General features: G+C 37.1%; 1 protein-coding gene across 2 annotated transcripts in view; it reads left to right on the top strand.

Annotated features, from left to right (window-relative positions):
* Nucleotides 1-17,500, top strand: part of ush2a (Usher syndrome 2A (autosomal recessive, mild)) — a 238,385-nt gene that overhangs the window by 101,837 nt on the left and 119,048 nt on the right. For both annotated transcript variants that reach the window (XM_077239789.1, XM_077239790.1), the window contains exons 30-36: nt 106-291; nt 2,371-2,484; nt 4,828-4,989; nt 9,007-9,166; nt 13,692-13,854; nt 14,630-14,777; nt 16,627-16,778. In XM_077239789.1, the coding sequence (XP_077095904.1) occupies nt 106-291; nt 2,371-2,484; nt 4,828-4,989; nt 9,007-9,166; nt 13,692-13,854; nt 14,630-14,777; nt 16,627-16,778 (1,085 nt within the window). The remainder of the gene's footprint in view (nt 1-105; nt 292-2,370; nt 2,485-4,827; nt 4,990-9,006; nt 9,167-13,691; nt 13,855-14,629; nt 14,778-16,626; nt 16,779-17,500) is intronic.

Here is a 17,500-nt window from a genome sequence, read left to right as displayed (position 1 = left end):
CTCTCTCTCTCTCTCTCTCTCTCTTTCTCTCTCTCTCTCTCTCTCTCTCTCTCTCTCGTGCTTTTCTTCTCCACGTGTCTCTCTCGCCTATTATTTCCTGTACAGTTCCACAAAGTGTGCTGCCTCCCTCCAGAGTTGAGAGTGTAAATGGTTCCAGCGTGGAGGTGAGCTGGGAGGAGCCAGCTGAGGTCAGAGGTGTAATTGAGAAGTACGTACTGAAAGCGTACAGCCGGGACCGTCCCTTCTCGTCCCCCATCAGCGCCACCTTCCCCCACTCTCGGCACCTGACAGGTAAGGGCCACGCCGTCCGCCTGGAGCTTGGCTCTGAAACCTTTTAGCCCTCATGTTCTGTTTGGGCTCTCAGAGACCTCAGTACCATTTTAATAGCTTGAAAAGGGGGATAAATAAGATGTTGATTTAGAATTGGCTATTATTTTACCTGACCATAATCTGTGCGAAATGTCCAAAACACCTTTAAAGGAATTGTTCACCTGTAAATGAAAAATGTCATCATTTTTTTCATCCTCATGTGTTTCCAAACCCATCTGACTTTGTTTCTTCCATGGAGTCCCTTATGAAATATAAGTACACTTTTAAGTACACTTTTGCATGAGTTTAACAGGAATAATTATTATAGAAATAATATACTTTAAAACAATATACTTAAGTGCAATCTAAATGTAATGTTTTTGAGCACCTAATTGCATGTTATTTCCAATGAAATAAAAATATAATAGAATTTTTTGTTTGTTCCTCACACTGGGCTATCACATGGCTTCAGAAGACTTTTATTGCGCTTTGTTGTTCTTTTTGGATCATGGCATTCATTGTATGGAAGATAGCCGCCCAGCAATTTTGTTAAACATCTTTTATCGCATTCTTTGTAAGACATAAAGTCATACAAGTTTGCAATGACAAGAGGGTGAGTAAATAACAGAATTGTATTTTTTTGGTGAGCTATCTCTTTAAACGCAAAATGCAATAATGCTCCAGACGATCTGTAGTCATGACAGTGTTCCCTGTGTGACATTGCAAGTTTATAGACTGAAAATCTGCTTGGTTACTTGAAATTACTTCAAAGAACAAATGAGGTTCTTGAAACAACGATTACGTTCTCAGATGACCAATCACTGTGGTAGGATTCTGTCTCCGGGCAAAGCGAAACAAGAAGACACTTTTTTTTGCCTTGTTCTTGGCACGCTTCAACCTGCGCAAGCCCAAGCCGCACTAATTTATGATAGTCGTGACATCAAAAGCAGAATTACACAGGCAGATAAAAACTCCGAAAGCAAATGAGTGGGTAACGAGAGGAGAGCAGGTCAGGCTCTTAATTGAATTAAAAGACGTCTGACAAAAAAAAAAAAAAAAAAAGTTAAACTTACCTGGCCAATTATGGCTCGGCTGGGGTGTTTACCTTCCAACTCTTCCAAAATCTGTCTGCTACATGGATACAGTGGACGTGAGCCAAAGATTCACTCATACACTCCATTAAATGGATCCTGCCTTTTTTTTTTTCTTGGATGACAAATTTAAAAAATAAATCCTGTTTTAAAGTTTAAAGATGAATTAAAAGCTGCACTTGCTAGGACCTTCTGATGTAAGTCATAAATCATAACAGAACTGTTGTTTACTATATTTATTGTTTTAAAGTTTGGTTTCTAAAGGTCAATCTAGTTTAGATGGTTAATGCACTCTGTAACTGATAGTTCATGGTACAAATTTAATTGTGATTGACACACGCCATGTTTTTTCTCATTGTTAATGTAGTGTGGGTCATATTTTCTTTAATTAGTTTTTGTTCATGTTTTTGGAGGATGAGGGTTTAACCAACTTCTAAGTGGCAGGTGAATTTGTGGCAGAATATAAACATTTTTATTCGATTTTTGTGATCCTATCAAAACTGAACAGCGAAGCACATGCTGAGAACAAACCTTAGGTCATGTCTTTAACATCTTCACAAACAACCACTAATGAGTAAAAGTACTGAGCGATGAATTAAAGTCAGAGTCATATTGATCACAGCAGGCCTGGATAGTGACTTTCATAGCATGCAAGAAACCGCCTTTAAATAGCATCAGCCACTTTATCCATTAAATAACGTCATTAGTGTCCCATATCCTGAATAGCAAAGGCCGCATCACTTTCCATCCGTCTGATTAATAGGAGATATTACTGTTTGATAATAAAGACCTTTTTAAATCCAGACCTATTTTCAGAAGTGATGGTTATATTATGCTGTGTTTGAAAAGCCATTGCATTAAGTCTTAAGGAAGCAGAGTTGGGGAGGCCCACTTTTTGAAATATGGAAGAGAAAAGAATGACATTTGCCTCTTGCTCTCTAAAATGCTCTCTTCCTCTCTTCTTTCGCAGGCACTTTAAGTGGCTTGGCTCCTTTTAGCAGCTACAGTATTACCCTAACGGCGTGCACTCAGGCCGGGTGCAGCGAGAGCCCGCTCGCCATCGGCTACAGCACTCCACAAGAGGGTAAAGTCATTTAGAAGGTCCTGACTCCCACATTTCTTTGATGAATAATAAAAGTGACGAGAGGGGCTCAAATAGTGCGGATCCATTTGCTTGAAAACTCCAAACTAATTTGATGACAAAGTGCAATGCCAGGCTGTAATTGCTCCGTCTTATTTATTTTTTTATTTCCCCCGTCTCGTTCTTATTCCCGTTTTTTTGGAGAGAGTGGTTTTAGGAACAGGGTAAGTGTGGGATTGAACCCTCTCCCCTTTAATGACATGCATCTTTAATAGCAGTAATGCAGATTAATGGGCTTTTTAATTGCTGTTACATTGTTCATGCGAGAGCCTTGTCTTAATATAAGGCATCTGAAAGATTAATGAAAGCTTCTTCATTTCACTCACTCACAGAGAAGTAAATCTAAAGACAGTTCGGGCTAAAAAGAATTGATTGTGGAGCCGAAAAGTATGAAATCGAGAATCAAGCGGCCCATTTCCACCGTTCTCGTTCAATCCAGTGAGGCGCGCGCTCCTGTGGCGCGAGCGCACCGCAGCAAACATCATTTCTCTCTCTCTCTTTCAACTCTTCCAGGCTCTTTTTTTATTGCCTTCACATCTGTCTGACCACACAGGCAAGACAAAGAACCTTCTTCCTCAGTCAGGGAGGAAAAAAATGTCATGTCTATTGACCGAGAGCCTTTTCCCTACATGAAACAGCAAGTATAAAGACAAATTAATTGTCAGCAGCAATTATTTTCTCTGTCTGATTGCAGAAATAGAGCTGGTCCCAAATAAAATGAGCTCGCTTTCAGGACGAAATTGTCAGATTTCTCTCTTTTCTGCACTAGAGGTTGAAAAATGTAGATAGCTTTTTAATCTAAGTTGGGCTAAATCATGGCTCATCATGGAGTGAAAAAAAAATCGATCTGATGTGAACTTGATTACTAACCCAAATTACAGTATCGATTCTCCATAAGGGACATTTTTAACATTGTTTTAATGCCACATACAGAAGCAACTTCACTCTAAACTTACTCTTGCTCAGAGCATGTTTGACCTAAATTGCTCACTGAGGCAGTCTTTGTTTGTCACCAATGTATTTCATTTGATAAATAACCTTGAAATAGGGCAGAAACTTAAATATTTCTCTTTTTTATTGCATGTTTTCGTCAATTATAAACCGTTATATAAAAATTTTAAAATATGAAAATCTTTGTTCTTATTATGTATTATTTAACCTGTTAAATAAGTTTGGAATAATTAACAACGGTCCGTTGAATTATTAGAAAAAGGTTTTTCTTATTTATTTTTATCAATTCTTTTTAATAATTTAGTGTCCTGGAGTCAATTATTCGGCTTATACTGCAGTTACCACACGTCGAGACATTGTTTAGATGTTTTATTTTTAAGACATTTATCAGGTTTTTATCCTTAAAGTGCTCTTTTTGTGTAAGAATAATTCTTACACATCTCATCCCATGCCTCCGTTGCTAATTTCAAAGCGTAATTTTAAAGCTAGTTACAGAGGCTTGAGCCATTGATATGCAGACTAATGCAGTATTCAGAGAAAGAGCGAGATTGATTAAGCGTGTGTGAAGGACCTGATTCTGTGCGTCTCTCAACAGTGTTTGTCAGCAGCGTCTTTTAATAGCAAAGCTGTAAGTTTACCTGCTTCAAGAAGAGCAACATTTCTACCTCACTACTGAGAAATATCATGTAGCTTTTCACTAAAGAAACTATTTTATTAATAAAGTCCCGGGCAGTGCTGACAACAAGTTTCTGTACACTTGTGTGTTTTTGTGTGTGAGAAAGTGTATGTTTGAGTGTGTGCGGAGAGAAAGAAAGTGTGCTTTACATAAATAAAAATGAATGTAGTTGGAAAAACATGGAAATAGTTTGTCATTTTTATCCCATTGTTTGTTATATTTATTTGCTTGTTTAGTGTCTATATAGGTTTTGGTTCTATACAGTGTCTATACAGATGTTTTGCTGTTTTAGGCTGTAAGGATCTTTTAAATAACTGAAATAATTTGGTGAAGTGATATGGAACTGTATTGCAGTCAAAACCTGCTTGGAACTACTTTTAAATTTGCACAACATTGGATGTTTGTCAACTAATCAGAATCAAACACTCAACAGCCATGTAGTACACTATTTAATAATAATGTATTATTAAAATATAAATACATTTATTATTAAAATATTGTCATATTTTTTGTTTGTTTTCAGACCTTTACAATTCACCCTAGGTTTCTAAAATGCATGCTATTTTTTAAAGCGTATTATTTATGTCTCTTTGAATTGTTCACTTTAACTAAATAAGTAACTAACTGTTTGATCATTTTATCAATGGCTTTTTAAATAGCTCCTCTAGAGGTTTCTCCACCTGCTGCGATCTCCAACCCCAACTCTCTGTCTGTCCACTGGGATCCTCCGTTCAAACCCAACGGCATCATCACCCAATATATCCTCTACAAAGACAATACTGTTGTGTACCAAGGCAACAGAACCAGCTTCAATATCACAGGTATGCAAGACTTTGCTGTCTGGGATCCATTGCTTGAATGGAAAGTGTCCAGGCAGTCAAGATCACATACACATTGACTAGATTTGTGACATTTACTCATTCACAAAAGGAATGTTCTGGGTTCATTACAAGCGAAACTGTATTAACAACATTTGTGCCATCATATTGAATGATTACCACAGGAAAAAAAAGCAACACTATGTTGACTAACTTTTTCAGGAGACATTCTTGGTGCTCCACTGTGTCCGTGTTTACACATTAATTGCAAGAATGATAGAACAGAATAATGCAGAAAGAAAACAAGTGGATGATTAGCATTCAAAAAGACAAAAGTGCCACTGGCACATGTTCCCTTGTTTTACTGAATCATGCCTACTATATAATAATTTATTCCCATGTTTTACTAAATCGTTGCACGAATTAGGGAACGAATTAGTACAGCCTGGCCTCGATTTACTAAATCGAAGGAACAAATACAAATTATTATATAGTGCGCACGATTTAGTAAAACATGGGAACAAATTAATATATTGTGCACACGATTTAATTAAAAGAAGGGAACATATAAGTAAATCGTGGCCACAATTTGCCAGAACGAGAGAACACATTGTTAATTCATGGCCAAAATCTCCTGCATGTCATGTCCGGGGCTCCGTACTTATGAGACCTGCTTATAATCTCTTTAATGCAGAATTACACAGAGCGAATCCTTTCAAATGTATAACTTGCATTTTAAGGGTAAACTTTTGAATAATTTTATTTTAGTTTTACCCCTTGTAGTTAGTGTATAATGTTATTCAAGGTAACCAAAAACAGTTTTAATTTACAGTAGTTGTACATCACCATTCACACTCTTTCTGACCTTTAGAACAAATCAGGCTGTTTGTTTCAGTAGAAAAAGATGCAGTTCAAAAACTAAAAATCAGATCGCACTGCGGTCGCATGGGCCAGATATGAACTAGGGGAATTGCTGTCCATATTCCTCTTGATTTAATCACATCCTGCATTAAATAGGTGGAGCAGATGCTCAGCTCTAAAGAGCGTCACTTGTATTGCTGCATTTCATCTTGCCAGTGGAGACAGGGCCAACAGCCAGCCATTGTTTGTTGTTTGTTTTCTTTTTTCTATTCCCTGCGTGCTCTTTTGCGAGTAGCAGAAGCCCCTGCTCTTGGCGTTAATGCACGAACATTGTGAGATGTTTTATTAAAAGGCTCCAATGCTCCAGCCGCCGCTTGACCCGGGGTGAGAAGCATGCCTAAATGATATGGAGCCCCCAAAAGGCCAATTTACACTCAGGACAGGTATATTCTCTCTAAGATGAATCATTCAGAATGTCAGCCCCCTCCTCCCCGCACACACACATATAGTAGACGTATAGACTTCCACTACTGGATTGAAAGGAGTTCTCAGGCACTGAACAAACCTTGTGACTAACATTAGAATACATATTTCTTTATGTTCCTTAATTATTTACTTGTTGTTTTTAAAATGTTTCTGAAAGTCTCTTCTGCTCATCAAGGCTGGATTTATTTGATAAAAAATATAGTAAACAGTAAAATTGTGAAATATTATTACAATTTTGATATATTTTAAATGTCATATAATTCATATTTTTGTAGAAACAGTCACCGTGATTGATTTTTTTCAGGATTCTTTGATGAATAGAAAGTTCAAAAGAATAGCATTTATTTAAAATATAAATATTTAGTAATATTATAATTATCTTTACTGTCACCTTTAATCAGAGTAATGCAATCAAAAGCAAGTCCTTAATGGCATCATCTAAGAAGGGAACTATTATTATTTTTTATTATTTGTCTCACTTAAACCTTCCATCCTGTTAAATAAAATTATAGAAAATTATATTACAATGTAATAAGATGATTATAATATAATATAAGATGGTTAAACAATATTTTGTATATATAATAATGTATTTATTATAAAGGTGTTTTATTTACAATTAATAATTTGACACCATTATGTAAATGCAAATAATAAGGTGTAGGTGCTTGACAAGAGCTTGGCCAAAGCATATTTCTAAAGGTCTAGTATAGATTCAAGTATTTATACATCTTAATTAGTAATAGTGATCGAAACCAAATGTTTCATGGCTTCAAAATAATAATCAGATTGTTTTTCAAGTAAAAATCAATTGCGTTCATATAATGGTATACCAACAAATCAGTGAGAGCAGGGTCTTATTCCACATCCAGATTGAAAATTATAGCTTGTCTGAGAGTAATCATTGGGGTGTCCATATATCCGAATATCATTTTATTGCAGCACCTAACTGGTGTTGAGCTCCCTTTTCAGCCAACCTCTCCTCATTTCTGCTGGTCCCATTCGAGCCCACAAAAACAAAGGTCACGCTGAAGTCAATTTCCTCAGTCCATGCTCAAAGAGAAATACCTAAGCACAAATCATGTTGAGTTTGTGTAAAGAGCCATAAAACCTTCAGAGGCACCGCACTGGGGTCTCCGTTTACATCTCCTTGTTTTGATCAGCCTGAGCTTCTCTCCTGAATGGCTAAAGATATGCCTGACTACATATGTATTACAACCCCAAGCCAAAGCAGAAAATGTACCGAAGGCTTTGAGGGCATTTCTCAGAAGACACGTTGTGCAGCAGGATGTTATTTTCAGTCTGCTCGACGGGGTATCCCATATTTATTGTGGGCCGTTGTAAAGGCAGAGGTCTGATGTGATAAGAAGCTATGGAGCACTGCATTGCTGCGGCTGCCGTCCCCTCCCCTTCACCCCGCCACGCGCAAACCCGGGGATTCCAATTTCTTTCAGGATATCTTAGCTCAGCTTCCAAGCTGCCCCCGCTGTGATTTTGGAATATCTCACCTTTTCATTCCTCCTTCCTTGACAGTAAACTGCTGTCAGGCGCTTCAAGGAGAGATCCTCCTTCCCGTCAAGAGCCTTTGAAATGCACCGCTCATCGCCAGTGTTTGCGACTCTGGTTTCCCAGTACAAATGATTAACAAATGATTCCAGCCATGTGGAAAGCATGGGCTGCTGTGTGTGAGGAAGGGAAAGCCAGGAGCTCGCTGATCATCTCAGCAACCTAAAAAAGCCAAACATGTAAAAATACTGCAGAATGACAGATTAGATCACAGCTTTCAGGTCTTATTAGAATTGCCTGAAGTGGTTGATCTTTGTAGGTTAGTGTCAACATTTACAGAGCTGGAATACAGATGCCAACTAAAGATAATGCAACCACACATTCCCTTTACAATTTCAGAAGGATTATAAGGATATAATATTATGGTAACATCTACTGTATCACAGAGTTTTATTGAGCTTTATTGAAGCATCATGACTATTCAGACCGAGGGGGGCACATGCTTCCTCTGATCTTTGAACCAACGGTAAAAAAATAAATTAAAAAAAGTATAAAACAATAGTTGCAAAATCTCCCAATTACATGTTTACATTTTTTTCATATTTCACAGATCATTTGCTTCCAACTGCCAATTAGTCAAATAATTTTTTATGTTTTTTTAAAAAATTTTTTTTTCTCTGTGAAGCACAAAAGAAGTCATCACAATATCAAAACTGATTTCTAAATACATTTGTGTTGTCTTGTGAAAACTCTACCTCTAGACTAGAACATCTTATTAAATAAATAACTACTAACTTACAACTAGGTTAAAAGTTAAAAAATTTAAAAAGTTCACCCAAACCAAACAGCTGAACTCTACCAGCACATTAAACCGATTTTATCAAAATGAAGACAGAATAATACTTTTCTGCGGAATAAGCATCACATTATAATGTTATAATGAATTCTTAGCCAGTCTAATAGTATTTTTTAAAAATTATTTATTTATCAATTTCTTCCTTTTTTCACTTTGTTTCATAGTGTTTTCTAAAGTGATAATTTATGGGTTTCTCTCTCTCTCTCTCTCTCTCTCTCTCTCTCTCTCTCTCTCTCTCTCTCTCTCTCTCTCTCTCTCTCTCTCTCTCTCTCTCTCTCTCTCTCTCTCTCTCTCTCTCTCTCTCTATCCAGGTGTTGGTGTGTTCACTCCTCATAAGTTGCTGTTGAGTGCCTGTACTGAGGCAGGATGCACCAACACTTCCCAGGTTACCCTGTTCACAGGTCAGCTGCCCCCAACACATGTAGAGCCACCCATCCTGACCGTACTGGATGCCCGCAGTATCCACATACAGTGAGTATTAAAAAATAATCTTTTGAGTGAAATTGTTTGCCTTTAGGACCATACTTTTAATATTATGATCATAAATTCAATTATAAATGATCATAAATTCAAATACGGAAAAAAGAAAAAAAACATTCCACCCTCACTAGGTCCCGTCCTTGGACGGCACGCACACTAACGAGGCATGGACAGGAGTGAAGGTGGTTGTTCTCACCTTTTAGATGACAATGTTTTATCAGAGAGATACGCTAATGAGGTGACGGACATTTACTCTCTGTAAGAGGACGAAACACATCTCAGGTCTCGTTATTCCTCACCATTATACTAAAACAAAGCTCTGCATGTCAAACCGTAACCCTCTGAAGATGCAATATAACCCTGTTTAAAAAAAAAAGTGGCCACCACAAAAATCTCACACTAGAACGATTTATCTGACCAACCCGTATGTCAAATTTGAGAAGCTGTCCCCATCCACCGCATGGGTGCATTAATCAACTGAGTGTTTTCCATATAATCATAAAGTACGCCCCTTCCGCCAGTCATGGCATTGGCTGTTTGTCCTTATTGTCTTTGCGTGTCCTCTGGCTGCAGTTGAGCGACCAGGGGAACGGAGCAATGGAGCAGGCCTTGATTTAGGAGCTAATGCTCAACTCCTGCACCCACACTGGACCATCTCATTGGACTGTATGAAAACGCACAGTCCGACCTTCTTCCGGCCTGTTTAGCATGCAGAAATTTCTCCAGCGTTTGACCCCCGCCGCTTGACTTAGAGAGAGAGAAAAAGAGAGGGGGGGGGGGGGGTGTCTACAGAAGATTCTTCCCAGCAACCTGTACCCCAGGCCTATAGCAATCTATGTGAAAGCCTTTAGAGGTTCATCTTCAGCTGCCCCATCTCCATCACTTAAGAACTATCCGGAGAGGGCACCATGCCACACAACAACGTAAGGGGACAAGGAGAGGATAGAAAGAGAGGTCTATAAGGGAGTTAAGGGGCAACTGAACTTATGTACGCTTTATTTTAGGCCAAGAGAGATGACAGAAGCGCTCCGGCGCATTTCCCATCAGAAAGAAAATGTCATCACTTTACTGAATGATCATATGTGGGGAGAGAGCGAGATGGAGAAGGCCACGAGAAGAAAAAATATTTGAGCTGTCACCTACAGTACACCGTGGTAAAACCCACCACCAGTTCACTGCCATCAGAAAGTGCCGATTAAATTACTCAAACCACCCCACCTCCACCGGGCTGCCCGAGGAGGCCTGTAATACCTGAGGGAGAGCTTTCTGTTAGCATTCACATTCATCTCAATGGAATTTTTTCGGTCGGCTCACCAGAAGTACGTGATTTGAAATCTGCCATCTTTGCTTAACGGTGCTCAGGATGTTTTGTCCAATCTACTGAGCAGTAAAAATTATTAATTAATCTGGAGGCACAGGTAAATGTTGTCATGACAATTGTGATTGACACGTGGATAGTCCCAAACCCTCCACTAGCAATTATCTTGAGCTGTGATGCCATGCTTTTATAAAGAATCTGGGCCTTCAAAATAAATCATTAAAAAGAAATTAAAACTTTCAGCAAGGATGCACTGAATTGACAGAAGTGATGGTAAAGACATTATTTTTAAATGTAAAAAAAAAAATCTATTTATTATTAATGCTGTTCTTTTTGAACGTTCTACACATTAAAGAATCCTGAAAAAAGTTTTCAACATTGATAATAATAAGAAATGTTTCCTGAGCACTAAATCAGCATAATAGAATGATTGCTGAGGGATCATGTGACAATATATTAAAATAGAAAAAAAATACAAATGACTGTTTTACTGTATTTTGACTAAATAAATGCAGCCTTGGTGAGCATAACAGACTTCTTTCAGAAACATAAGTAACATTTTTTTTGTCAATGTAGGAAGATGTAGATGTTTGCATGGTGTAGTTACAGCATCTACCAGCAGGGGTTGATGGGGACCAAGTTAACTAGCAAAACCTTGACCCCTTGGCCACATCATTCCCTCTTTCTTATCTTCGGCAGTGTAGCAGCCTACCTCAACAGCCTTCATTCGATTATGCTCATTTCAGACATTGAGGAAGGAAAAAAAAAATACAAGCCCTTGCTTTTTATTCTCCTGCTACCTCTGTATTAATGGCAGTGGAGAGCTTGTGATCTCTGTAAGCCATTTATTAAAAAGATGTATATGACCCAATTTGTCTCATCACCGATTTTCATAACTTCATTATGTATCTGCTCTATCCTGATGGCAGCGCCTCAGAGGGAAACTCACCTTATTTATTGTCTTCATCCGCCAAGAGGGGGAAATGGTTATTGCTTTATTTCCATTGGATATTTCAATTTGAATGGGACGGGAAGCTGCAATGATGATAGAGGGAGAAAGAGAGGGAGAGAGAAAAGGAGAGAGGTTCGGGGGGAGAGAAAGGCAGCATTGTAATTTGACATTACAGATGATATCTCTCTCCCTCTCTCTTTTTTTCTCTCAGGGTCTAATTGTGGATACAGTGCCTTTGAAAGGTATTGCCTTGTTAGCAGAATCGTAATAGGAGAGGGTGAAGGATCATATGTGTTCAATACTCTTTTGTTGTGTTGCGATTTGCCTGTGAGAAAGGTTGCGAGACCCCGGACTGCAGGATATGCACAAACCGAATATCAGCAGAAACACACTGCGTGAAAGTGTACGGCACCTTGAATAAATGAGAATAAGAGAGAGAGAGAAAAAAAATCCTCTCAATAAGACATTAACTCCTCACCACCTTTACAGTGAATAAAAATGGTTAAAATTTGCAAATGTTTATGTTGTTCTCACAGAACCAAAATTATGCAAGTTACAGTGCAGTTTTTTTAACCTAATTGCATTGCCTTAATAACTGGATGGCAAAAAAATGTATAGTACATGTATACAAGGTTAAAATAATGTTAATAAAAGGCAACAATGTACAGAAGTGTTGGATAAATATTAATTTTTTTTTTTTTTACACTGACACCACTTTAGCTTTATTGGTTTATTATGTTATTTTGGATTATGCCGACAATTTGCTCAAAAAGTTTTTTTTTTTTTGCTTAACTCAAGTATTACAATTGATTAAACTGCCATATTATTAATAATATAACCAACCGCTTATCAATTATACTATGAAAATGTCTTAATGGCCGTTGTCGTTTGCCATTTAAAATGGAATTTAATGTATGCCTAAACTAAATTAATCACAATAATGAATAAAGTCACCTGCGGGTGTGTTTGCTCCACGTAGACCAGGAGGCCCTTATGAGCTTTGTACTAAATTAAGGAAACAAAGAGGGTCGGAGAAACATCAGGTCAAACTCGTTGTACTTAGACGCTTGATGATTCCTCTCATCACACAGGAGGTTACTGTCCTATTTCCCTCTTTAAACAACATAGATGATTTAAGATGTCTTAGTCTTGACACCATTACCTTCAAAAGGGACATTGTCTCCTCTAGTCGTTGAACTCTTCATTTGAGGATTCAGACAAATGTGCCAGTCATTTTACAAAAAGGGTGCTATTTGTGTCGTTAACAATGAATAGATAATGCAGACTTTTGCTTTATGTTAGGATTTCACAAAAAAGAGTGAAAGTAACTTCAATGCTTTGTTTTGTCTTTTTCTTTTCATTAGTATGTTCTTAATACGAAATATATAAGAATAAAATCGAACATAATCTCTTTTTTTCTTGTTTACGTTTTAATTGACTGTGTTATGTAATAAGATTTTAAGTTTACAGTGCATCACCCATATTGCCATCATTTGTCTCCTACCTTAAACTCCCTTTAACTAACTAATAACTATGAACTATTCCATAAAAAATTTACATAATCAACTTTTCAAGAAATGAATTCAAGGAAAAGTTGGTCTCTTTTTTCACTTTATTTTTTAAGTGTGTCAGTAGACAAATGTCTTATACTGCCAACCCTTACATTTTGTATAGTAAACCACTGTTAACAGAAAAGTAGATTTTTGTAAAAATAAACAATGAACTGTAGAATATTTTCACAACCTTGAGCACAGGGCTAGTACTGCCGATTAATAAACCCTGTTACCTGATAGAATGTTTAAAAACGTACTTTAAAAATCACCAAACCGGAAAATGCATATGAAACTTATACATTAAAAGTCAAAAACTAGAAAATAGTAAATTAAATACACACAAAGGTGAAGAAATGAAATGGCCACTCTCTTCCTCTTTGAGTTTTGCAGACGTCCCGAGCGATTCTGTCTTTCAGATCCCTCAGTAGATAGCAGTGTCCTCTGTTCTAAATTTAGCAATGAGAAAGTCAAGCTACAGAGTGAAACGCTCACCCACCAGGCTTTCCTATTTTTGTCCGCACATCCTCGGACAGAGTTATCATGATCATGCTTATTAGACTCTGTCCGGGTTCTGGGTGGTCCACTGGTTTACCTGCCGTTGCTGCTGCTGGGCGTTCATACAGCTCTCACAGGGGAAGTACAGGGGTCATGTGACAGGATATCAGACTGTGTTTTGTCTCCGGTGTTCTTTAGGTGGGCTGCTCCATTAGAGGTGAACGGCCTGTTGGAGTTCTACACACTGTACCAGTCTCTCTTAGGAGAGGAGCTGGCCGTCATCTATAACAGCTCTGAGCTTTTTGAGGATTATACAGTGCGGAACCTCATCCCGGGATCCACCTACCTGTTTCAGATAGCAGTGCGTTCCTGCACACACACACACACACACACACACACACGGCTCAATGGCTCAACATGCTGAATATCATGTCATTGTGACTTTCATTTTATTTTGCCCTTTAAATTTATTAGAATGTAAGCTAATGTGGCTTTTAAAAAAAAGTCATATTGAATATTGTGCTAATTGAAACTTGAAACCTTCATTACTCACTGATTCGGATCTAACAGCATATCGTACCTGTCTAAGATTTTTATTTTTATTTCATATTTTTTTATTTCAAGAAACTTGTAATCATTTAAATTTGAACAAAATATAAAAACATTTTTGTTGATTTTTGTTTTTGGAATTCTAAATTTGAACATGGTAAAATGTGTTAACGTCACCATACAGATTGAACATTTTCTTATTGCCTGTTCTTTATATTATTTGCACTGATTTGGATTAGACAACATATACCGATCAGTGTTTTTCATTTTAATTTTGTTTAACCTTTTTTATTGAAATAATCATTTAAATTATTAGACAATATTAAAGTATTGACCCCCGTATTAAAGTAGTATTTACTAATTAAGCCTAGGTGAAATCTGCTGACTTTAAAAAAAAAGAAAGAAAATGTAATTTAAGGGAATATCTCAAAATTCCCTTGATTAAATGTGCTAAATTGAGCTAAGTGTACTACAATCTTCTACTTCATTATATAAGTAGCCAAATGTCTTTGTTAAAAATTATTTTGCATTCGTATATGCATTATTTTTAGGCATGTTTGTTTTGTTTATGACCTTTTGACCTGCAGGCGTGCACGGGAGGTGGATGCACCCTCAGTGACCCCAGCGTGGCCCACACTGAAGAGAGTTCACCGGAGGAAGTACCTGCCCCCAACATTCTGTCACTCTCCCCACATTCCCTCAATGTGTCCTGGACCCCCCCTCAAAAGCCCAACGGTGAGTGGGGTTAAAACTAGTGCCTGGCAAAGGTGAATTCATATTCCAAATGGCCGTTTAGTTAAGGGTGCTTCATGTTTAATGATGGGTTAGCACATAGAGAAGGGGACAGGAAAAGAGGAGCACTTTGTGTGGCGGTGCGACTGGGAGAGTGTGGTCGAGCGAGAGAGAGCGAGACAGAGGAAAGGAGGGTGCTGCGTTTTAAGTGGATGAAAAGTGCTCCCTTTTGACTGATGCTGTGAACTGCAGCTTTAGCAGTGGCTGTCAGGGGCGCAGCAGCAGATTCATTCACTCAGCCTGAGCACCGGATGGGGGACAATGCTTCGGCCCTTGGGTTTGAGAGCAGATGCAGATTAGGAAAAGTGCTTCTAGAATTTAATTCTTTATGCATTTTAGGGAATGTTGATTACCATGTGTGTGAAAATCTATAGTATTTAGTATCTGACTTAATCATTTTGTTAATCATTAGTTTACATGGTACAAAAAATATTGAAGGATTTTTATTTATTAAATAAGTCCACATGTAGGTGTCATTTAGTAAACAATATATTTTTATTTATTGTTTTGATTTTGAAAGGCAACATTATTTATTATTAATATATTATTTAATTGAATCTATTGATTAATTCATTACAATATGATTTTTGAAATGATGGGTGGGTTAAGGCAGTTAAAAGGGCCCTAATATGTTCTGACATATTCCGACATGATCCAATATGAAAATAGTTTTCAGCTAATGTGGGCTATTGTGTTTTGAAAACGATTAATTCCACCTCTTAATCATGTGCAGATATAAACTGTAATTTTGGCCCAATAAGTATTCCAAATAAATAAATGTATTTGTTATTAGAGCGTTCAATAAGATACGATTAAGCATGGCATAATTGATTGAACACTATAACTTATACTGCAGTTAAATTATACATTTTTTAAACATGGTACATTTTGAGGAGTGTTCAAAGTCTTCCACATTTTTAAATACTGAACAAAATAACTTAGTCTTGTCTAAATGTTAATAATCATTACATACAAAAAATGTTAAAACATTTAAATAAAAAAATACAGCAAAAATATAGTTTAATGATATTGTTTGCACGATTCAAAACAATTAATCTGCGCTGAATTAAATACACAATCTGAAAAGTATGGATTAAATCTCTTGTTACAATGATTACAGAAAATACATAGCTTATTAGATTTTATTATTTAATGTATTATCCATCTCAAGACATACTTAGTGTATCATTATAAAACTATTGCAAATTTGATTTGTTTAATATTTGTGCATTTTTAGGGTTAGTTAAAGTTCAGTGTGTAGTTTATATCTATTTCTTTGTGCATTGGGCCAAGCTGAATTGTCCTCTTTTTAACTGACCGGTCCATCTTGAGGGGTGTGTCCTGTGAGCAGCTATAAAGAGAGCAGGAGCAGTATACGGCTGTGTTTACATGTTTTACAGCACTCTTTCCCTAATGGCCGGCTTTAACAGAGGGCTTTAAACAAAATGGCCAGTTTACACCAGGGCATGTGAGGAAATCAGTGGAGCAAACAGTGTTTGGGTATTAAAACGTGTCCTGGAATAAAGCTTCGTGATGGAGGGGCAATTTTATCCTTCATTGTAGAAGTACAGTGAATGCCGCAAGTTCTTCTTGATTTTCAAACATTAATAAAATTATTTTATTTTGGCTGATGTTTAGATCATTTCTTTAAATACAGTATGTGTTTATTGAATTATTGACTGTAGTTGTTATTTTTGAAATTATTTGAGAGATTTACATGTTGAGCACAACCTGTATTCCCATGTATGCTATCGCACATATGCTAAAACGTGTATTTATTTCCTCCACAAAGGTGTGATTAGCAGCTATGGTCTTTGGATGGATGGCACGCTGGTGCAGAATTCGTCCCTGATGGGCTTTGAGGTCGGTGATCTGTCCCCATGGAGCCTCCACAGCTTCCGTGTGCAGGCCTGCACGGCTCAGGGCTGCGCTCTGGGGCCCCTGGTGAGAGTCCACCACATTTACATTATGTTAATTCCTCCTCTGCGTGTCAGATGGCAGCTCAACATCATAACGGTGATCGATTCACTCTGTTCAATAAAGCACCTTCTGCTCACGCTTGACATTTGGTATAAATGCCACTCTGGGCTGGTTACTGCTTTGATGGGCTATATTTGGGCATTTTTCCAATATGCGTGCAATATTTAGTCAAATGGCCAGTTCTGCGGACACAGCAAAAGTTGGAACAAGCAGCGAGAGGTTGAGTGGCTGTGGTGTCAGGCTAAGATGTATCCGATCATTTAGTGGACAGATGGTGGAGAAAATGCTGGCTGTGAATTTTTATTTATATTTTTTTATATATTTTTTATTTATTAAAATAATACCACTTAAATGTTACATGCTTAACATATGGATTTAAAGCGAGTGTAATAATTTTTTTTAGTTCTGGCAATGTGAATTGCCGTTTCAACCTACACTACAGTTTAAAAGTGTGGTGTCAGTATGATTATTTAAATGTTTTTGAAAGAAGTCTTTTTTTGCTCACTGAAGCTATTTTTATTTGATCACAAATGTATTTATATATAATATAATATAAAATTATATATTACATTTATTTGATCAATCAAAAAGAGACAGTAATATTGTAAAATAAAATTCAAATTTAAAACAACTTTTCTATTTTAATATTTACTATGTAATTTATTCCATCTTGTGATCAACCTTAA

Source organism: Siphateles boraxobius, unplaced genomic scaffold (genome assembly GCF_051911475.1).
Source record: "Siphateles boraxobius isolate OS27281-9 unplaced genomic scaffold, OSU_SipBor_1 22, whole genome shotgun sequence".
Classification (NCBI taxonomy): Eukaryota; Metazoa; Chordata; class Actinopteri; order Cypriniformes; family Leuciscidae; genus Siphateles; species Siphateles boraxobius.
The sequence above is the reverse complement of the archived record's forward strand: the minus strand, read 5'-3'. Positions and strand labels throughout refer to the sequence as shown.